Below are 23,115 nucleotides of genomic sequence, written 5' to 3'. Positions count from 1 at the left end.
AGTGTCAAGCTGAATGTTTTAGGGTAGGGTGACCTTTGTTACCCACAGCTTCTCTTTGTTGAGGACGAGGCAACCTCAGCCGGTCTTCTTGTTCTGTCACCTGTAAAACAAACCAGAAGTGAACATATTGAAATAGCCTTTCTGAGCACAAGGGTAAACCTCACAGGTGAAGATCTGACTCTGAATCATAACATTAGAATTTGACATAACATTCTTCAATAAAACAAGCTTATCAAAACACAGCCAGACAAGACACGTTCTCGATAACCGCTTTGTTTATATTGTGTGTAGGATTAGAGATTTTGTGTGTGTGTTTGTCTGGGTGGGTTTGTATTCATGTTTGCTGCGTAACTTGCAGGCTGCTCATGGCAGACTGGAATGTGAAAACAAGATCCTGGGAATAAAAACAATAGTCAGGAACTGTGAGGTGTAAGTGATGACTGTAGCTGAGAGGTGGGAGGAAGATCCCGGGTCCCAAGGTCAACAAGCATGAGCCTCCCGCCACACACACATTCACATGTTGTGATAATGTAATAGTGACATGACACTCAGCCTGTGTTAATGCAAGCAGGGGTGAGTGGGGGGGTGGGTGTTAGGGGTTCATGAAAACAACTCATTCATCACTTCGGCAAACTACAGTATATTACTGAAGTGAAGCTCATAAAGTTGAATGTACACAGCTGACTTCACTGCTCACTCTGCAGCTCTGAGGAGATGACCCCCCCCCCCCCCTAAGAGATTTGTCTTGAGAAGGGAGTTGACATTATGTTGGGTCAGTGTATGTCTATGTCTCCATTTGTGTTTTAGTATCTGTGTGTATTCAGTGTGTTGAATTTGCCTTTTTGTCCACTAGGCTAACATATTTTTTTCTTTAAATATGTATGACTATGCACATACCTACATCTATGTGTGTGTGTCTAAGAGGCTGTGTAGACCATGAATCACTCTTTCCCTTACACATACCATCATAATCTCACATCTCACATACACCACATATACTCTCCCCCACAAATACCATCACACTTGCCCACATATACTATTTCACCCTTTATTGTAACATATGTGAGACAGTATAGTGGCACGTATGAGAATGATAATAGTGAAAAAATGATGTGTATGCATGTGAAATATAATACTAGTGTGTGTGAGAGAGACCAACTGCGTGTGTGAAAATGGTGGAGGATGGCTCTGTGTGGCAGAATAGTAGAATGAGTGAGCACATCATTGTTTTTGTGTGCGAGTATGATATCCTGTGGAGGAGAAAGCGATTGTGTGAGAGCGTGTAGTGAGTGTTTTATTTGGGAAGTTAGTTTGAGTAAATGAGTTAGTTTGTATTTTCAGCCCCTGATAGGCTGAAGGCTCCTCGGTGAAGTCATTGTGTGTTTAAAGCGAGACTGTGTCATTTTTGAAAAAAAAAACTACAAAAAACTAAAAAACTAAACTGTAACAATAAAACACACCCTTGCCATATTAAATACTCGCAGGGGTTTTGTTGCTATGGATTTACTTGGTCTGATATGACCAACAGTTTATGGCGACTCATATTGGCAAACTTAGATAGATATCACTGAATAATTAATATTACTGAATCAATGTACTGACTTTGTGGCTCCTCTCTTCTTGTGGCACAGCTAAGCATTTGAATGGTTTAATGTGCCATCATCCTGTAATTGCCAGTTGTGGCCACAGTGGCCACTGTTCACTTTTAAAGACGAATTAAAATTCATGCTGTTTTGCTATAAATGAATAAAGTGGCCATAGGTTTTATGATTATATACCATGTCTCCTCCTTGATGTGAGGATAAAAGAGAATAAATGCATGAGCATATAAGAGTGATAGTGCAGTAGGGTGTGTGTCTAACAATGGTACAATTACAGTCCTCCCCAGGAACCAGCTAGAATAACACTGTGATTCCTTGTAATAAATGAGGTGAACTAGCAAGTAATTTGTGTGTGTGTATGTGTAATTTGTGTGTGTAATGCTGATCCACTCACATCACTTGCCAAAGAGAGCTTGTGTGATAGGTGGATACTGGGAAGTAACTACAACACAGTAAGTAGCAGATATTATCTTTAACAACAGTAATAAATCATTACTAAATCTGTTGGTCATGCTTATGTTTGTTTTATTATTTTTGTGTATCTCTAATTTCCTTTCACTATTGAGCAACAGGTGGACTACAAAAGTTTTTACGACAGATTGTTTACGGTCATTTGGTGTAATTGTTGAACAAAATCAGTCTGACAGTTACAGCTGCTGCTTACCATTGTTATTAGTGTTAAGCTTGTGGGGTGAGTTATGGCTGCTTCTGTCCTGTAATTATATTTCTCCTTCCCCTTGGTTGTGATGACAGACGATGGCAATGGAGGAAAAGCCGGTGAAGGACACCTCCTGTTGAAAGATGAGGAATGATAGCCGCGACAGGAAGGTAATCCCAAGCCTGTGACCGCAGAGGCATCTACCTGTCTAGATACTGAACAGCTGCCTTCAGCTGGGGCTGACACTGCAAAAAAAAAAAAAAGGTTCACAAGTCAATAATCTGGTCTCAAAATTCAAACAAGTTACCTCCATTAACGTTCTATGGACTGATTTAAAGTAAGTAAGTATGAATTGGCAATTCATACTGGCAGCCTTACATTAAAGGAAAGTAAAGTGGAGAGTGAAAGTGTTGCACACAGTAGGCCTTTTGTGCAGTAGATATTTTCACTTGTCAGAGCAGCAAAGTCACAAGTGGCGCTAATAACCCTGATGGCTGCTCCACTCAGTTGGAGTGTCCCAGCGAGGTACCAGGGCCTTGGCACACAGTCATTGTTCATGTTGTCAGTTTTACCTGTGCTTTCTACATGTCTGAATGTCTCCTGTGAAAATGGCCCATTGGCACATTTCTATGAAGTGTGTTAAAATATACATTTCTTGCAATGTGCTGTTCTGTCCCCCCCCCCCCCCCCCCCAATTTTCAGGTGAGTACCCGATCACCTCACTGATCCAAAACACAACCAAATACAAGGCTTTGTTTACTTAACAACAATCGGGCTCAGTGAAGTGTGAACAGCTACAGAAGGGCTGCCTTAACAAAACATACAACAGTACAACAGTGACAGATGTACTGACATAACTGACGTTTCACAGCACTGCAGCAACTCCCCACTGACAAATCCCCGTCCCTTAAAACTCCTGTCATGTCACTCATGGCTTCAGCTGACACAGTCTTGGATATGTACAGGCAGCAGGTTATAAAACAGAATGAACCCAGTGGGTAATTTGATGTGAACTCCTTACATACTTTCTCATGAGTCCACTTACTGTGCAGTGCATGCCGGTACTTGCACATGTCCTTGTTTGTGTGTCGGAACAAATAGTGGCGTGTGTGAGTTGAGTTGTATTGTATGTGTGTGTACATGCTTGTGGGTATATTTACGTGTGAGGCTACAGAAATAACAGAGGGCATGGTATAAAAATCCAGATTGTTTCTCGGGGATTATCCTTCACAATGCCGGGCTTTATCAGAAGGCCTGGACTGCTGTAACAAGACACGCTCGCCCTGGGTTCGCCCAGCCAAATACTGAGACCTATGCCAGCAACGAATCACAGGGGGGAAATAAATGAAGAGAGCAAAGAAAAGAAACACGGGGAGGGTGTGGGGACAATAGTAAAGGAGGGTAAAGAGCAGAGAGAGAGAGGTAGAGATGACAGGGGAAGAAAAGTGGAGTGAGAGGGAGAGTGGGAGAGAAAACAGAGCAAGGAGGAGAGCGAAATGTAGAGAGAAAGGCAGAATAAGTTTAACTGGAGGCCACGCTTCAAACAGAGAGGTTTGTTTTCTGACAGAGATCCCTCTCAGGAGATTGAGCAGGAAAAAAAAGATTAATCGAGCCTGTCCAAGTTTCTCTATGATATTGCGCAACATGTGTCTCAGCAGCACATGAACAAAAGAAGCTGCTGTGCATCACACTGTGCAGTGCTTCGACGTGGCAGTGTGCATGTTACAGCAACGATGTAAATGATGCGGCCTCATCAAGCCTTTATATTCAAACAGCGATTGGCCCTCTGTCAGCAGATCTTTCATGGTTGGCTCTGTGGAGGAGAGGTGTTCTTGATTGTTTTATTTGGTTCCCTTTTTATAAGACTTTCTCAGCAGGATCAGGTTGCTGTGCCCAGGCTAACCAAGCTCTGTAAAGGGGAGCTGTGGTTTTGGAAATGAGGGGGAGAGTTGGCTGACTACGGAAGGGGCTTTGATATGTGTGTAGGAGGTGTAGATGGGGTGGGGGGTGTACACAGTATTGTGCGAGGCCCTTCATATATTCATATACTCGCACAGCACCTCCACTCCCAGCACTCATGGAGAATATTCTTTCCGACTCGCTAATTTACTTTTATTAGCTGCTTGTTTTTTTTTCTGGTATAAAATTGCCGTAATGTAACCACATAGCATGAATGTTTATGTATTACAGAACACACTTGACGTATAGCTATACTGTGTATGAGCTGGGCAAAACCCAGATGAATGTGATTACTGCCTACATATTTCCCAGTATGTGTGTTGGTGTTGGTGTGCTTCCTGTGCTGGACGTGTGTCGATGTCCCTTGTGGTGGTATCCAGCCTGTGCCAGTGGGGGTTTCTGGCTTCATACTGAGTCGACTGGATGGACCAAAGTGTCAGCAACAGTCCCAGCATGATTTTCTCTTCCCTAAACTCACCTCTCCTTTGGTCTTGCTCTCAGAGTGAGGGATTATGCTTATTACCATTTACTTGAAAGCACCCCTAGTGACTTGATGTTTTTCCTAGCCGCGGTTCAAGGTTTGGCTTCAGGGAAAATGCCATATAAACCCCTATGATGTTGGTTTCTGCATTAATAATATAACTGGAAAATGTGTGTAATTTATAGAGAAAATAAAAATAAAAAAAACCCCTCACTTTCAAAGTGTGAACATGATAGTGTTTTCTCAAAAGGAGTCATATCTGGCTTGTATATGCTGTTTTGGTTGCGGTCGGCTTTCTCGCGGGTGTATTTTGAAACTGCTGTGGAGCTACGCAGAGTCAAGCCAAGCAGGGTACGGAGCAGCCAGCACTATTGTTTCAGACCTACTCAGGATTCTCGGGGTGTTGCTTTGCCTCTGCGTTGACTCCACAACTCACACGCCCTGAATGGTGCACCCACCTCTTGTTTTCAACATGTTCCTAACAGTGAACTGTACCAAACTTTATGGGGTTTAATTTAGCTGTCCTTCTTTTGTTCATAAAAGAATCTCCCAGAGCCAAAACTGACTACCTTTCATACTCTTGAATGAGAATGAAGGATTTTGGGGGGGGGGGGGGGGGGGGTGAGACAGGAAGAGAGCTGTTTATCTCTCATCACCGCTCTTATGAACAGAATGAGAAGGGAACAGTTGAGACAGATGGGGAGAGAACTCAAAAGCAGCAGATTTGTAATTATTTACTCTAGAGGTCCTGTTTGGACTGTTTGGAATTTAGTCCTTCATCCAGGCTGCAGAACTCGATGCACAGTGTTTGTGGGATTGTGGGCCGTGGGACATGCATGTTCCTAGCCTTGTGTGTGTTTTCAGCCTGTCCTGCGTCATCACTGTTCTCTTCTGTTTATGCAGGAGCTCTCAGGATATGGAGCGGCATGGTCGGATATCCAAGCCTCCCACTGTCACTTGATATCTATGGAAAATGGATCAGATGATTGGACAAGCCCACTTCCACACAGCCCTTTTCTTTTTTCAGCAAGGTTCTAGCCAAGGAGTGATGAAGCATTCAAGAATGATGCAATGTTAAGCCGGTTAGACACACCAAATTGGCTAATAAGTAAATCTGCTTGGCTTCACTGTCACTTGATCTACTCCCACGTCTGAGGCTATGTGATAATTAATATTTAAGGTGGAAACTTGAAAGCATGCTTTGGGGGTACATTTTGCTTGTCTGCGCTGGTGGACTCTTGCCATGGAAGAGAGACAGGGCAGGGCAAAGGAGAGAGGGACAGAGGGATGGAGGAAGGGCAGTAGTTGAAGAGATAGAGAGGGGCCCATATTGAGTGACACAGAGTATGGTCTGTGTTTTCTCGGTGGACCAGAGAAGATGCAGTGTAAATGAAGCGTGCTGCACCATGGCAGCTTCTGCTTTATCTTTGCACTGTGCCTGTGCGTGTGTGTGAGTGAGCGTGTGAAAGGAAAATGACAGAGAACTGAGAGGCCTTTGTTCTTCCTCTGTTCTCTAATGGTTAGAATAAGTTGGGAAGACTGCCATCCTCTGTCTATGAGCTGTCTCTAAAGATAACAGGGGGATATACACAACACAAATGTGAACATGGATAAATACAAATGCATCCACCTGAGTAGTGGAAACACACTGTCACAATGCACAATTCCTAGTGGGCTGAAGGATGTGTTTGTCTAGCAGGTCTCTTTGTGCACATTTTTCAGAGAGCATACTGAAAAATATCACATGTATAATAGATTATGTGTTTCCCGTTTTTATTTTCATTTTTATCAAGAAAGAAATTAAAACCATGTGGTGATCCTGTGCCTGTTCAGAAAAGCCAGGCCTATCTGTTTATCTGTGTGTGTCTGACCCACAGGACAAGGGCCTCCCCTTGTGTTCAATACACAAAACTACACTCAACAACCACTTCAACAGGAACACCTGTACACCTGCTTATCCATGCAGTTATCCAATCAGCCAATCCCATGGCAGCAGTGCAGTGATTTAAATCATGCAGATATAGGCCAGGAGATTCAGTTAGTTGTCACATTAAAAATCAGAATGAGGGGGGAAAGTGTGATCTCTGTGATTTTAATGGGCTGGTTTGAGTATTTCTGAAACTGCTGGGATCTCCTGGGATTTTCACACACACCAGTCCTTAAGACTCTTGTGTGTTTTTACTCAGAACGGTGAAGGAAAACAAAAATACACCCAGTGAGCAGCAGTTCTGCAGACAGAAACACTGTGTTGATGAGAGAGGTCAGAGGAGAATAGCCAGAGTGGCTGGAGCTGACAGAAACGGCCACAGTAACTCAGACAACCACTCTTTACAATGGTGGTGAGCAGAAAAGGATCTGAGAATATACAACACATTTAACTTTGATGGCCTAAAACAGCAGAAGGCCACGGACCTCGAGTTCCACTCCTGTCAGTCAAGTACAGAAATTTGAGGTTGTGTTGGGTGGGCTCACTAAAACTGGACAGATGAGGACTGGAAAAACGCAGCCTGGTCTGATTGATCTGGATTTCTGCTGGTTGGTGTCAACAGCATGAATGTGAGAACAACCTGCTTTGTGTCAACAGTCCAGGCTGGTGGTGGTAATGTGATGGTGTGGGGGATGTTTTCCTGACTATTTAATACCAGATACTCATCATTTGAATGCCACAGCCTATCCGAGTACTGTAGCTGACCATGTGCGTCCCTTTATGGCCACAGTTAATGATCTTCTAATGGCTGCTTCCAGCAGGATAACGCTCCATGTCACAAAGCAAAAGTTGTCTCAGACTGGTTTCTTGAACATGACAGTGATTCAGTGTAATTCCGTGGCCTCCCCAGTCACCAGCTCTGAATCCAGTAGAACATCTTTGGGATATGGTAGAACAGGAGATTGGCAGTATGAATGTGTGGCTGACAAATCTGCAGAAATGATCTGATGCAATCATGTCAACATGAACCAGAATCTCAAAGGAAATATTTCCAACATGACGTGGAATCCAATTAGAACTGAGGCTGTTTTGAGAGCAAAGGGAGGCTCTACACATTGTTAGCATGGTGTTTCTAATAAAGTGCTCACTGAGTCTACATTAGAGATTCAACTGCCAGGGCTTATTATACATTAATGCACATCATATGCAGTATTTCACCAGCAATACCAGTATACTTACTTAGGTATAGTTAAGAAATGAATTAATCACTCAGGAGAATTCAACATTTAAAAATATCTGCAATGAAGGACAGGCTGTGACAAGTAAGTCAAAGTCCTCCTGCACGATATGTTGTTCCTTTGTTTGTTAGGTTTTTTTTGTTTGTTTGTTTGTTTTTTCAGGGAGGAAGAAAACAATATAATGATATTTGCATAAATATGACCACTATCTTTGGAAGACCATTGATTGAATCAAGGGCATATGTAGACTGAAATATATACTGATATATAAAAAACAAAAAATGAAAAAAACATGATAATTACACCACAGGATTCCCATACTGTATAAACTGATGCAATGAAAATGAATATAAATGACATTATTATAGCCCAATTGAATTGAACAGTACAAATCTTGGCCCACCCCCTGCTTCCTGATAACTGCAACTTCCTGATTCCATTACATGCATACTTCAGCACATTGAAGACGTCTCCTGTCTTTGACAAAAATGAGTCTTCAAACGGTTATGCGGGCCTCCCTGATAATACCATTGTGTGTTGGCACAATAGGTAAGAGATGGAGTATTGTGATTATTATATTTCTCTGTTTTTCCTTTCTTTGCTTTGCTTATACTTGACTTCCGGTAAGAGATTGAGCTATTAGCCTAGTCTCGTTACTTATGCCATTTTTAAGATGTTACTTGGGAAAGTAAAACAGTTTGTTAATGATACACTCTAATTCTGTTGTCTCACAGAGTATCAGAGAAATATTTCCTGCTCTGATGTTCAAACTGACAATGGTTTTAACTTCTCACATGAGTGTCCCGTTGGGTCTGAGATTTCAGCGAGTTATAACAAGGTATTTTGATCTGCTCTTCATATTATTGTTATACAAAATCATGTTAGTAAGACCTTTACTGTGTGTGAGAAGAAAATTGAGAAACAGAAGGACAACGAGAGAGTAAAAGACGTAAATAAACAACCAAGTGAGCTGCTTCCTGTTTGTTTTTTGCTTTTTTCGACAGACTCAGATTGCTGTTGCCATGCCAGGCAAAAAACCTGACTATTCGCCTGAGGTGATAAGCATGGACGACCGTTCAGTTGTTACAAGAGAATGCAGAGACCTGAATGTGAAATGCGTTTCTTTTGTGAGTTTCCTTCAAAGTACTCATATGAATTCATTCCATAAAAGTCAGGCTGAGCCGCTGTGTTGTAAATGTGAAGTATCGACTCTACATTCTTTTGCTTTTCAAGGGTCAGCATGTAAAAGAGACCTGGGTGTTTTTTAAAGTTATTGGTAAGGCACTAATATGTTCCTGATCCTACATGACTGATCATATATGCATACATATGTATCATATATACACAATATGTACCAGTGTCTTACTTCTTTACCTTAAACAGGGGAAATAAAGAATCCAGGTTTACAGACACCATGGAGCCTCAGTAAGTGGAAGTTTATTCTGTTTAATTATTCCAGTGTACAACTTTTCTGGTGGTGACATTGCTGTAAAATAACTCAAATGAATATTTGGTGATAACATGTTTGCACTGTGTCTGTCATCGAGTTGTTGTATTAGCTGGTATGCTCGTCTTCATTGGGTGGCTTGTTTGGTGTTTCATGTCTTGGAAAAAGGAAATGATGTGAGTTCTATTCTTTATGTAATAATAATCAACTGTTAATGTCACTTACACATTTACACATCACAGTGTCTTGCATGGATTCAGAAGTGTTTGTTTGCTGTTTGTTTCTTGTGTCAGAATGCAGCACAGAGCAGCTACAGTCCCTGGGTTCTTCACACACCTGTGCCACTCCTGTTGTTGCAGGGAGGGGAAGTCTAAGGGAGAGCTACCAGAGACAGCAGACACTAGGTGAGTCTTACTCCTCAGGTACATTTCAACTGGGCCTGTCCATCTGAGCATAACACAGAAGCACTTCTGTCATTAACTTGCAATTAGTTGAATCCTCTTCAGTATATATCCATATTAACAAGTCACGCTGTCAACCACTGACTTTTTACAAGAGAAAAAGTTGGTCAGCGGTGAAACAACTCTTCAGCTTAGCTGCTCCAGAGAAAAAAAGCAAAAAAGTTTTGCTGAAAGTAAATTTATGTTTGAATGGTATTTTTACCTGCTGAGGCTGAATATGTCTTCTCTTTGTCACTGTAGCATGGTTGAAATACCTTCTGCCACTGAGCCACATGGAAGTGGTGAAAATGATACTGAGCAAGTTGCCACTCTTGAAGCTGTGGAGGTTCACAGGTTAGGCTACCACTGTAACAAGAAAACGTCTATACACACACAGCACATGGTGTTTGTCAAAGTCATCAAAGTGTGTGTTTTTTTTAAATAATAATCAGAAAGTCTAGACTGTAATCTAATAAAAGCTGCCTTTGTCTCCATAGTATTGATTCTAAGCCTGATGGCAAGACTCCTCACACCAATAGTCTGGACCACAACTTGAACACTGAGGGAATCCAGCCGACTGAAAAGTGAGAATGAGAATTGTTTACTTTTTCTTGTGTCCATAGCCTGTTTTGGTTGAAGTGTCCCTTTTCACTGGACAGTTAGTGTCATTCTTAACTGGTATTTGTTTTGCAGTGGAGACATAAGTGCCCCTGATGACAACAGAGCTGCTCATCATCGAGCCATGAACAGGTAAGCTTTCAGTACTCTGTGGATTGTTGGTTTGTTTATTATCAATTCTGATTACTATTAATCTCTGTCTGCTTCAGGAACTTGCGGGATGATCCTGGAGGAAGAGACTGGGTGATGTAAGTCTGCTGTCACTCTGTTTAAATTGTGGTAGATACTATCCTGCAATAGAGTTGAAGAGATTCTTTAAAATTACTTTGATTTTTGCGTGACATATATGGCGCTTTAAAAAGATGTGAATTGAGAATGTGTCCTTTTGTAAATTGTATGTTTATGTTTCTGCCTCCAAGAGGTTAATACCTTATTATTAGTGGTTCAGTCTGAAATATCCATTATTTATTCTATCAAATGTTATTATTTTAAAGCAACCCATAGGTTTTAATGCTTTTGTTCAGGATGTTTGCAAAATTTAAAAAAAAATTAAAAAATCCAAAATGATAAAGTATCAATGTGCAGCTGAGATGAAAATAAGCAATACCATAAGATTAAGCTGAGGACTATATACTGATATCAAATTAAATCAAATCAAAAAGAAGAGATTAGAGATTAAACTAACTCCTAATGGCTGTGAATTCTTCTCCAGGAACACCGAAATACACAGTGGATGTGTGCGTGGTGATCATGGTCCTGATGATCATGAGGCAGAAGGAGAATCGCTGCTGTGGAATGAGCGGTGAGACTGGTTCTCTGTCACTCTGCACTCATAACTGTCCCCAAAGAGAAATGTCTGTCGCTTTCCAATTTCCAGTCTCCTTCATACCTTGTTTCATTTGGCCCGCTGACAGCTGTCAGGGGTAACTTTATGAACTGCTCCCCCCACCTGCATCCCAAAGCTGAAGGGCCAGGCTGAACTTTCAGAACTCGTCTGACGTGCTCGGAAAGTGTGCATAAACCAGGCTTTGCTGTTATTGTACAGAGGTTCACGTCTCTATTCCTTGTTGTTTCTGTCTCTAGAGCTAACATCCAAGGTCCTGACATGACAAGTGAAGCCATAGCTTTGGTGAACAAGTGCGGCTTTGGCCCAGACCAGGTCAGCGGGCACTTTGATGCACCAGTAAGTAGAAAGCTTTCTATACCTGTTTTAATATAATTTTTTTTGTGTCTTTTTTTTTGGTCTGACTGAGCAATTTCTTTGGTTTTCTGCAGAACACTGACGTGGAGTCAATGCCCAAGATGAAGAACCATTGTACAGATAAATACTGATAAATAATAACAATAATAATGACGACAATAATAATAATAATAATAATAATAATAATAACCTAGATTATATAGACAACATTCAGTATTGTCACTATCACTGTATTGGGTATATTTACTGGAAACTCCTTTGGGATCAAGTCAAGCACTTTTGTTTAAATGATAATTGTTTTCCCACAATGCTTTTCTTAAAGAAAAACTTTGACATTATCAGTCTATGAGATGGGAACTTTGTTAGTGAGAATATTAAATGCTTGACTTGACGAAAGGATGGGTGGACCTGTCAGAAAATGTATCCCATATACAGCATATACATTAATATAAATATAAATTTATGTATAACATAAATATAAATATATATGTATATATAAAATAACTGATATATCTTATAAAAAATATTCTTTATATTATTATAACATAATCAAAATGAATAGCTTTAATGAGATAACATAGAACACAGAATGATTTTCGTTTCTTTTGTTTATTACATGTACTTTTTTTATTTTTCTGATCATTTGCAAATTGTAAACCTGCCGTTTATTCACCTGATTAACAACAACCTTTCTTTTTGTATACTATTTTTTTTCCCTGTATTATTCACAGTGCTTGTATTATTGTGATTCTGTATTTTTATTTTATCGCTTATGTACTCAGTTGCATTGCTTTTGCTTTTTAGTTGATCATTTATATACATACATAATAAGGACAATAAATTATCGCCATTAATTTTGAAATGATTTCATTGCCTGGTCAGTTTTAATTTGGTTTCTGAACTATTGATGACAAAAGGGTACAGAACCTGGAGTATCAATCTTTATACCACATGGGGGCAGTAAATAGTCATGCGTCCCACAACGCTCGGGAACATAGTCAACATCTCCTATTACCTTTGTTGACTAATGCAAATGCAATTAACGCATATTTATCCCAGATTACAAAAGCTGTAAAATACCTGAATGTACTATGACCTAAAATGCTAATTGTATTTTTATGTACTGTATTTTTATGATCAAACAGTGTGAATGGAGCTAAAAACGCTTTGGGTTCAATAAATCACTATAGTACTTTTGACTGACTATTGTGCAATCAGTGTGTGTTTGGGTTGATCGCTTTACTTTCTAGTATAGTTAGTGCTTTGTTTTTTGAATCAACCAATAAAGGAACAGTAAATACATTACACATCACTTGGTAATTTAACTGTTACGTAGTGTATGTTATAGTACTTAAAGGATTTGTTGCCCCTGCGACTTGATGTATGATAGTAATTACAGTTACACACAAACACTCAGGGGTTCAGGCTGAATTTAATACATCAATTTCCCCTATCTCTTGGGATCTGCTGAGAGTTGCTGTGAGTCTTGGTTTGTCAATGTCTGATTCTATTTTAAGCTTCCCTAAATGTGCAATGACCTTGAAAAAGCTGCTTTTTTTTTACCCCTCAGATGGACTGAGAGCCAGGAAGTGAGTGTGTCAGGGGTTAGAGGCTTGATTGCTCATGTTTGCGATGTCAGTGTGTGAAAGTGTTACTGTGGTGCCGGTGGAAAGAGGGTGATTGAATGGTCAAGGCCTCAGAGCCTCCCCTCTCAGGGAGTTTCACTGAAGGGACATGAGGGAGGCAGGGGCTGGGCTGATGGGTGGATGAATGGATGGGTGGGTGGATGGGTGGGTGGGTGGGTGGGTGGGTGGGGGGGGGGGGGGGGGGGGGGGGGGTCATCACATGTCATCATACACGTGATGCATACAGCAGGGCATGAAAGAAACGAATGAAAGGAAGAGGCAAAGTTTCAGCAAGGCTGCAATTACGCGTGAATACTCCACGCTCTGATGCACATAATAATTAGATATCGACTAATTAGTTACCAATCACACTCCATTGTGAGCGGGATTATGAGCAGTCAAGGAAACAAAAATCAGTGGGAGCTGAACTCCGATCACACCACATCAGGGATAAGAAGGCTTAAGGGAAGCTATGGGCTTCAGTTTCAGCACTTAGGTGTGTTATCCCTAACTGATCACTATGTTTATGCTCACTTTGGCGTGTACTATAGGTTGCCTACTGTTGTGTGCTGCTGTGGCTTAACAGGCAGCTGCAAGCAAACAGTGTTCCATTCAGAAGTCAGTAAGCTGTACTCGCACTGCAGTTATTAAAAGATTACATCAGGGATCACACCACACCGTATGATTAATTAACCTTGACTGATGCTTTGTAAAGCTGAATCCAGCTGAGCGAGTATGCCCACAGGTCTGCATGTACATACACATACATATGAGATGGTTGAAAGCATCACTGTAGCTGGTCTCTCTAATACTGACTCAGGGTTACTGTCGTGAAACGAAGCCTTGCTTTCTCCAGATTAGTATGGGACCAGTCCTCTCATCCTCCCTGGTACGTGATGCTCTTATTATTAGTCCCTGTCCAAACACTAAGAGTTTTGGGGCTCGGGGTATTGTCTCCTAAACTGACAGCTTGCTTTCTTTCTGCATCTCTTTGATCACCTTGTGTAGTATGCTTTGGACACAAGCCAGTGTTTGGCAAAATTATCATCCCAACCACTAGGTCAAATCTGCATATGCATACAGTGTATGGTTCAAAGGGGAGCTGACTCAGGAAGGTGCTGGGTTGCTTGGCTTCAGTCCCCTGCTTCCCATGGTACACAGATGAGCAACACAATGCTGTCGTAACCTGCAGGACAGCCCATGAATAAAACATAACCACTGTATTAGTGCTTAAACATGTCTTTTCATTTCCAGTTTGAATCATGAGGTATATTGAAGCTTATGGCACAGCAAAAGATTAATAATTCCGGTGTGTCGTTATGCTTTTATCACGCTGGTACATGCACAAACACACAAGTAATTATGCTGTACACCAGCACACAACCACACCTACACACACACACACACACACAACAACTGAGCCCCTTTGAGATGTTCCCAGAGAAACCCTGAAGCATGAGCAGTGTATATTTTCAATAGTTTTTTATTAATATGTGCTGATACAAGGTCGCTCTGACCTGCGATGACGCAAACACTCACAGAAAATCATCCCCTTTGGCCCAGACAGCTGTCAAAGCAATGACCATGAGAAAAAAAAAATCAAATAAAACAAATGAACATCATTGCTCAAAGAAAACAGAAACAGAATCAAGGAGTTATTATTAACCTCAGTTTACAAATGTCTCAGCGGTACATGATAAATTTTCCATTTCATAGAAAAATCACAGAAAGCTCTGTAAATGGTGCTATATGTAGAACCCCACATGGCACAATGTCAGTTCTCATTCTTCCTACCAACGCCTACACCCTGCTATGTAAAACCACTAGCACCCAATAATATAATCCCATAAATATGAGCATTTCGGGGGCTTTCCAATACTGACCAGGCTCTGCTGTAACAAGCTCATTAATACACCCCTTTGCTGATTCTCAGAACATCCCATTCGCACCTGCTATAGCCAGCTATTCTACCTCTGATGACAGTCCGTTGTGGGGCTGTGTTGTTCTGGCAGTCCCGTAGATGATCATCGGATGGAGATCCCTACAGCCATGGAAAAGCACATGCAGGCACAGTTCAGCTCCTTCCCACTCTTCGAGACAGTGCACTCAGCGGAGATAAAGGAAGAAATAGTAAAAAAAATCATGCCAACAGATTCAGCTTGCTCCTGCTGTATGTGGACAGATGTTCATATGTAAAAAGCTGATCCACGTCTTCAGAGTATAAAACTACTGAACCTGACTGAATAAGTGTATTGTACATATGTCTGTGTGTCAAGGGATATGTTTTGGTTTTGGACCTTGGGGTCGCTATGTAGAATGGGCCTCACATCTTTAGCATTTGGAGAACCCTATCCTACCCAAAAGCCCCTCTGTTGTTGGTCCCACCCTGTGCATCAAAGATGGCCACTGGCCTGAATCGCTGGCACAGCTCCCCATTCATATTCAAGACAAAAAGAGAAACAGCACAATCCTCATCTCTGGGTTTATGCCATACCCCTACATATTCTTAAAACTACTCTATAAGTACTGTATAGTAGTCATGTGGACACGTAACAAGAGACCAATAATAAAATAGTACTACTTTATCATTGTTTACATTTGCTTTTTAAAAATCTCTATAGGAAAATCCTGTCGCATTTGTTAGAACCTCAAAAATCTTGCTTTAATCAGCTGACGCGGCAGTGGATTCATATTCACATTTTTTTTTAAGGAAGCATCCGTTAGACCCAACAACAATCACGTCATCTTTCTTCCTCTGCAGGCAGACTTGTTTTATTGTACGAACCAACTTGAGAGCCGACATACCACGCTGATCAAGTTAAACCACAGAGTGATAACCTCTGGGCTGCAAACCACCAACAGCCATCTGAAACAAAGCAGCACATCCATCTCCTTATCTGCAGATCAAACCCTGCACAGCCTCACTGCAAACCCGCCTAACCAGCCACCCTCCCTCTCTCTCACCGCCTTTGGCTATGCATTTGTGGCATCTGTGACATCTCTGCTGATGTTGTCCCCGCTCTGTCCCCTCTTGGGCCAATCTTTGCAGACATAATGACCCTCTGCTCCTCTGCTGCTGTCGAACAGCCCCCCTCCCCCCCACACAACTGCCCTCCTGGTGTGATATAGGCCACACACATCTCTGGAAAAAATAATAATAATATAAAAAAAAAAAGCTTGTGAAAGGGTCAACTGCAAGTGAATGGACTGTAGGCCTGCTGGGACCTCTGCTGTCTAATGATAGACTGAACAATGCCACAGCTCACTTTCCACTGACACTAAGCTGCAGGGGTGAAACAGCACTGTGTCAAAGGTTGGGCGTCCCACCTTTTAAACAACTTCCCACCTAACCAATGAGGTACAGGCATGCCAGGCTTGCCACAGAGCATGGAATGGGAGTTGTGTTAAACATTCACAGACAGAGAAGGAAAAAGGGAGCAGGAAAGCAAGTGAAGGCGAGTTCACTGCAGTAAATGAGCACCCACGGTGTTATTATTGTAATCAGAGGTTTGGAGGGATTTGAATGGTGGAGAAACTCCCGTTATGTGAGCCTCCGTCCGACAGTGTGGGCCCCAGACCTTCCTACTGTATAATCACTATCATTTACCACAGTACAGCACTCCTCTGTTTATTGAGATATTAATCTGGGGTAAACAAAGCTTTTGACAAAACAAATTAACACTCTCAAAGAAGTGCTGCACTAATGGAGTCCATTGAGATTGATATTAAAATGTGGATGAGATGGTGGGGGGGGTGCTGGAAAAAAAAAAAAGAGAAGCAGGCCCAAGGTGACGCACATTCGTCCTCTCATGGGGGGGGGTTGTCGGTCTAAACAGTGTTTCTCCCTGGGGCAGGTCCCAGCTGAGCACTAGAGATCAGCATCAGCACATTATGTCAAATGCAGTGACGGAGGGACGGAGTTAATGGTGATGGTGATGAGAATGATGAGGATAAAGATGATGATGGCTGTCTTGTGTTTCCCATTAACACTTCCACCCTGGAGTGAATTGTTTTATCTTCTGTCCTGCTTGTTAAAATACATTCAGTTGTCCTCAGTTGACCAGTGAGTGCTGCCTCAGTACGGTGCCCGACAACTGAGCCATAAGATCCGTGCGTCACATTGTCCAGCACTGCAGCAGAGCAGAATACATATGCATACTGTCTTTTCATTTGTAAACACAGACAGCTCCCAAGTTCAGGTGCACATCCAAGTCATATACCATCAAACCAGTATTGCACATGCTCCCCCTATGGCTCAAGTGATGATAAACAGGGCCTTCTTTCTGAGCCGCATCGCACTCCGTGGCCCATGGAATGTTACACAAATGATTTGAATAACACGAATAAATGGTGGAAAATCCTTGTAATCCCTCTTCCTTATCTATCTTTAACCCTCTCTCTCTTTCAGCCCCAGGAGCCACAGCTAAAAGCTGTCCTTTGGGTCCTCTTAGAAGTGGGACAGTCAGGCCGTAGCCAAATGTCAAACTGCAGTGGATGCATCTATTTTCTGCTCACGTCCCGTCCACTCACCACCCTCTTTCATTCGGCGCAGGTTTACAAGGGGGATAGTCCAAAAAAAAAAAAAAAACCTCACAATGTCATGAATAAATCAATGTGAATAAATATTCCAAAAACATACATAAAAACTGATAAATAAACCATAACAAATAGCTATAAATAAAGCGTAGAAGAAGGCAAACTCTCAGTTTAGTAAAGGTCAGACAGATTTCAGCTGGATGAAAGGAGCTTCATGAGCGGCTCTCTCTTGACAGCTAATTTCTCAAATGTATCGCTTGCATAAGGTGGCATATTGGAAACATGTCCCCCCCCCCCCCCCGATTGGTCAACCCTGTCATTTTCATGGTATATGGGTGTCTCATGGAGTCTCTGGAGGCGAGCTCTGATTTCTCCTGTCCTCCTCGTACCTGAACGCCACATCAAGAGCAACTTCCATTTGAGGCGGAGAAGTAATGGCAGCTCTCGGAAATGCATACCCCACCCCACCCCACCCCACCCCCACTCCCTGTTGTCTTATGTGCATTCAAGTCACGTCACAAAAAAATAGCCTTTCAAATGTGTGTGCACATACAAAAGTCTGGTGCACGGCACACGCACACACTCATGTACGCACTCATATATACTGGACACACACAAACAGGCATTCAGACACACTCATCCTTACACACATGCACACAGGAAATGAATGAATTGTCACATTAGGCTCTGGAGTAATGCTGAAACTATCTTTAAGAAACAGCAAAATGCAATATTCTCTGATACCAAAACAAATGTCATTATCATACATGCTAAAACCCATGTTGTTAAAAGTATGTAATCTGGTTATATCTTCCAAATAATACCAGAACAAACCAAATCACTTTATGGACGTTGTCGTTCACCCATAATGCCTTATCGTGCCTGTGAGGCACAGCACGACATTTGACGACATCCATCTCGTTTGCCCCACACCTCCCACCCCTACCCTTGATGCCTTCAGAAATTCCACCCTGGGAATGTCAAAGGCCAAACATTAACAACATGTAATGGATTATATTACATAAAAACTGTGCCGGGACTTTTTTTTTTTTTTTTTTTTTTTTCATTTGTATAAATAAAAATCTACTACACATTATAATCTCTCTCTCTCTGCCTTTCTCTCTCCATTGGATCACTAAGGAATTTCACTGAATGGCACAGTGCTGGGGCACAGAAGAGCGAGAGATCAAGCAACGGGGGAGAGAGATAGAGTGTATCATTCAGGTCACAAACTCCAAAACATTTTATTTTTTTTCTTTCTGCTGTTTGTTGCAGTACAAGAAGTCATCTTTCATAGTATTTGTTACTTTTTGTTGCTTTTGATCATCTGGTGTCTCTATTTACATAGCAGGAATAAAGTAGATTCATGTGTGGTTCTTATGTACACGGTTATACCAATTGGTCGACCGGTGTGTTTGTGACATTTACAGTCTTGGTTGTCACAGCCACACGCAGGAAACAAGTCCACGTCGACTGGCTAGGCTCTAACAGCAAAGTACACTGGGAGGGCAGGGTGACACCAGCCTGCTCCTGCAGCCCCCAGAGGATGCAGACCCAAAGTCAACAAATTGAATACTCTCTTCAAAACAATAGCAAGGCAGTCATTTCACTTTTCAAATGCCTAAAGCAAACAACCAGAGAGAACAGTGGCGAGGATTGGCCAGTCTTGTGGGTGCAGGTTCCCCTGCTCTGGAAGGGTTGGTGCAACGCCTCCTCAGTCTCCATCTCTGCCTCTACTCCGATTCTGTACATCATCGTTGATTCATCGCAAGAGAAAATGAAGGCAACTACACTGAAACAGCTCCCACTGCCTGCTTGGAACAAAAGCGCTTGCTCCCTTTTACTTAGATGGAGCACTGTTTTCACTTTTGATGTTCAGTAATGAGCACTTCTGGATGAGTGAGTGTATGTGTGCGTGTGTGTGTGTGTGTGTTTGTGTTTGTGTGTTTGTGTGTGTTTGCCTTGTGAATGTTCTAGTTTCTGTTCTGGCTCAATAAAAGATATTTTTGGCAACAATGAAGAGCTTTCTGTGAGACATTTTTTAGGTTATAATAGTGTACTATATTCCCTGTCTCCACAGCTAACTACTCCTATGAAATCATGACTCAAAAAACCTATGGATGGTAAGAAAGGGAAATTAGATAAAATATAAAATGATATTCCCATCTCCGGAGGCAGGTCTGAAGAGAAATTACATAAAAAACTTTAACAAAGTTTTAAAGTTTTGAAATATTTGAAGGTAAAGGGGGTGGATTGGTACATTCAGAGTGCTGGACTTGGCCTTAGGGTACCAAAGGAACTGGGGAGGACTGGGGTTGGAGAGAGCAGATGAATGCTCTGTGGAAAAACACCCATCGCTCATCTCCATAAGACAGAGGAGGGTTAAAGACAAAGGCTGCTTCTGCAGAGTCAGCCACAACTTCCCCTGAAGGTCACTCTGTTTGCTCATCTGTTAGTTACATAAATGTCAAGAGAAAGAAAGGCAACCAAACAAGCAGAAAGTGGAGAGATGTGAGAACGAGGCGGGCTAGGAGGCGGTTCTGGCCATCACAATAGTCCCCAACTTCCTCCTTCAGGCTCCAGTCACAGGCTGGTGACCAGCTGCATTTGTCCGTCTCCCTCATTGTGGGCAGGCTCCTGAGCCTGGTGCCCCTCCCCACTCGGTCTCCGGGGTGGGGCCTGGTAGAAGGTCTGCATGGGGGCCCCACGAGAGCCGAGGGCAGGCCTCCCGGAGCTGTAGTACAGCTCCTCAGGGGGCTGGGCTGAGCGGGGCACCACCTCAAGGGGCTCAGGACTGCTGTCAGGGTAGGGTGAGTCTCGCAGGTTGGTGATGCTGGTGTACAGGGAGTCACGGGCAGGGGAGTCTGGTGCTCTGTTGCCTCCCTGCCCGCCAGCACTCTGGCCACTGTGGCCACTGTGGCCCAGGCTCTCGGTGAGGTCGGCCGTATAGCTCTCTGACTCCTCTGGGTCGCTCTGGTAGAGGACCGACTGGGCGCGCTGCAACAGCAGGGGCTCCTCCAGTGCTTTATAAAGTAGCTCCACATCCTGTGGGGTGCGCTGCCGCCCGTCTCTCAGAAAGTCCTCATCTTCATCCATGCTCATAGACGTCTGTGGCCCTGCGCCCACTGTCCCCCGACCAACCCCGCCGTGAGGACGTCCCCTGGCCAGGCTGCCACACACCCTGTCCCCTATGTCACCTCCTCCACTTCCTCCTCCAACACCACCTCTCAGGTTGTTGTGCACAAGCTCTGAGATGATCATTTTCTCAAAGGCTGCGGCATCAGAGAGGTTTCGTCGGATGCCTCCGCCACCTAGGGCCTCTGAGCTGCGGGGATTGAGGAGGGGCGGGGGACTGTCTCCACCCCCGCCACCTAGGAAGTCACAGCTGCCCCCGCCTCCACCCCCTGGGCCACTGCGCAGGGAGTAGCTGTTGTTGAAGTTACCATTCAAGGGCAGGGTTTCCATTCCACAGGGATCACGGGCCTTAGATAACGTGCTCTCTGGACCCAAACATAAACAGAGGAGAGACAGAGGACTGAGGGTTTTGGTGCTGTTTCAAATGTCAGTAAGAGAAAAAGAACACATTTCAAATGGTAAATGTAACCTGACAACGATGTGGACTGAGGTGTATTACACTTACTTGGGTCGCGGAAGGTTCCTGTGCATCCCACAGAAAGTCATGTGGAGTGAATAAAATGAAAGACACTAGTCAGTAAGTGTTCTTTAATGATGCAACATTAACTTGATGTATTAGTTTTCAAGACATTTTATAAAGGGAACCATTAAGGGAATAAAAAATATCCTTGTCCATTGGCCGCCGTTCTCCTCTCTGTCTCTCTCTCACATCCAACCTCCCAACTCTTACTAGACGCACAAACACAGGCACAGTCACATTAATTTTGATTTATGCAAACTTAGTCCTGTTTGTCTGACACTATATTCCTCCAACATTTACATCTGAGCAAGTACTCTAGATATTTATTTACTCTTGTCAGTCATACCTAGATGCATACATTATTCATGCAATACCTTGTACAGTAGCAGTAATGTTTATTTTACGAGTTTCCTTCAACACACCAAAGATGTTGTGCTTTTTCTCCCAAATTACCATCACACAGCAAAGCAAAAGCCACAGCCGCCCAAAAAAGTGAGAAGCATGTTCATTTTTAATATTTAATGTGTAGTGTGACTTTAATCAACGCTCTTATTCGTTGGTGGTGTGGGTAATTAGACATTTCTAATGAAGTGCTCTCCGTACTTCCTCTCCCACTCTCTGCTAAAAATGTCTTGGCTGCCAGGCCTGTGGCCATCAGGCTTGACGTATTGTGCGGAGAGGATTTAAAATATTTAACAGAAACGCTGACTTAAATTTCAGTCCTCAGACACTGGGCCTGATACACCCAGCCACACGCAGTCACAGTTCTCCGTTAGCAAGTGAATATTGGTGCTGCAGAGGAGCAATTACCAGAACATGTCTAATTCAGCAGTTATAGGCATCCAAAGAGTGCAGGGGGAATGCAGCAATGAGATAAAACAACTACCAGGCTGTTAAAAGAATCCCACTCTGAGGTTAAAGCAAGCACACACACACACACACACACACACACACACACACACAGGCACTTACAGTGAGCACTCACACCTGACCAACCTACATCCAGATGGACTGTCCCTGGCCAGAGAGCCAGCTGTCTGATCCCTATCTGCGGCCGTCATGATTTAAGCCGACGACTTTTTCTGCCCAGGAACAGTAAAACTGTCCTCAAGATTCCTGGCAGTCACAACTGTAGCTGAAACTTCTAATCAATTTGTGGCTGTTCTCATGAAGATTCAAGATCGAACCAGATGGCTGGTTAGGCTGTAGGCACTGTTTGGCACTGTTCTGCTCAGCCTAGTGAATCTGTCTGACAGCTACATAGTCTGTTTAAAAAAATAAAAAAAAAAACATACACACAAACACGCTCACACACATACACATGTGCAGACACTCAAACACAGCAGTGAGCGTGTTCATACCATGTCAAAGTACTGACAGAGTAACAGACAGAGGGACAGCAAGCTGAGTGCATACTGCATACACACACACACACATGCGCTGACAAGACTGCACACACATGCACACACACTGGAGTGTTTAGGAGGAGCTAACCGGTAGAGTTGAAGACACCAGGTGAGGGCGGGGTGAAGCTCTCAGCCAGCAGAGTGTTGTAAGGAGAGGTACCAGTGCGAGTCTGTAACACCGGGTTTGTCAAAAGGTGGTTGCCCATGGTCGCTGCAAGACACAAACATTTAAAAAAAAAAAAAAAAAATGAATATAACCATAAACAAGCTCTTATCTGTGCCTCAAGTGCAAAGCAAGCACAAGCACACAATGCTGCACACAA

At 42.8% G+C, this 23,115-nt stretch overlaps 2 protein-coding genes across 3 annotated transcripts in view; one reads left to right on the top strand and one right to left on the bottom strand.

The window, feature by feature from the left end:
• The first annotated feature begins 8,279 nt into the window (after positions 1 to 8,279).
• On the top strand, positions 8,280 to 12,767 carry LOC139614873 (uncharacterized). The gene is made up of 14 exons (XM_071472531.1): positions 8,280 to 8,413; positions 8,599 to 8,702; positions 8,869 to 8,991; positions 9,098 to 9,140; positions 9,248 to 9,289; positions 9,412 to 9,487; positions 9,605 to 9,715; positions 10,013 to 10,105; positions 10,249 to 10,335; positions 10,445 to 10,501; positions 10,579 to 10,617; positions 11,082 to 11,171; positions 11,453 to 11,552; positions 11,645 to 12,767. Exons 1-14 carry the CDS (start codon positions 8,353 to 8,355, stop codon positions 11,699 to 11,701), a joined length of 1,083 nt encoding a protein of 360 aa, XP_071328632.1. The 5' UTR covers positions 8,280 to 8,352; the 3' UTR covers positions 11,702 to 12,767.
• Positions 12,768 to 14,662: 1,895 nt separating this feature from the next.
• The window catches only part of adgrl1a (adhesion G protein-coupled receptor L1a), a 92,598-nt gene continuing 84,145 nt past the window's right edge, over positions 14,663 to 23,115 (bottom strand). For both annotated transcript variants that reach the window (XM_071472509.1, XM_071472519.1), the window contains exons 23-25: positions 22,881 to 23,003; positions 21,372 to 21,389; positions 14,663 to 21,231 (exon numbers count right to left, since the gene is read on the bottom strand). In XM_071472509.1, coding sequence (XP_071328610.1) covers positions 20,315 to 21,231; positions 21,372 to 21,389; positions 22,881 to 23,003 — 1,058 coding nt within the window. In that variant the 3' untranslated portion in view covers positions 14,663 to 20,314. The remainder of the gene's footprint in view (positions 21,232 to 21,371; positions 21,390 to 22,880; positions 23,004 to 23,115) is intronic.

The sequence above is a fragment of the Trachinotus anak genome, unplaced genomic scaffold (assembly GCF_046630095.1).
Source record: "Trachinotus anak isolate AG129_WGS33_773 ecotype Australia unplaced genomic scaffold, CSIRO_AGI_Tana_v1 ptg000003l, whole genome shotgun sequence".
Lineage (NCBI taxonomy): Eukaryota > Metazoa > Chordata > Actinopteri > Carangiformes > Carangidae > Trachinotus > Trachinotus anak.
Note: the sequence above shows the minus strand (reverse complement) of the source record. Positions and strands in the feature narration are given on the sequence as shown.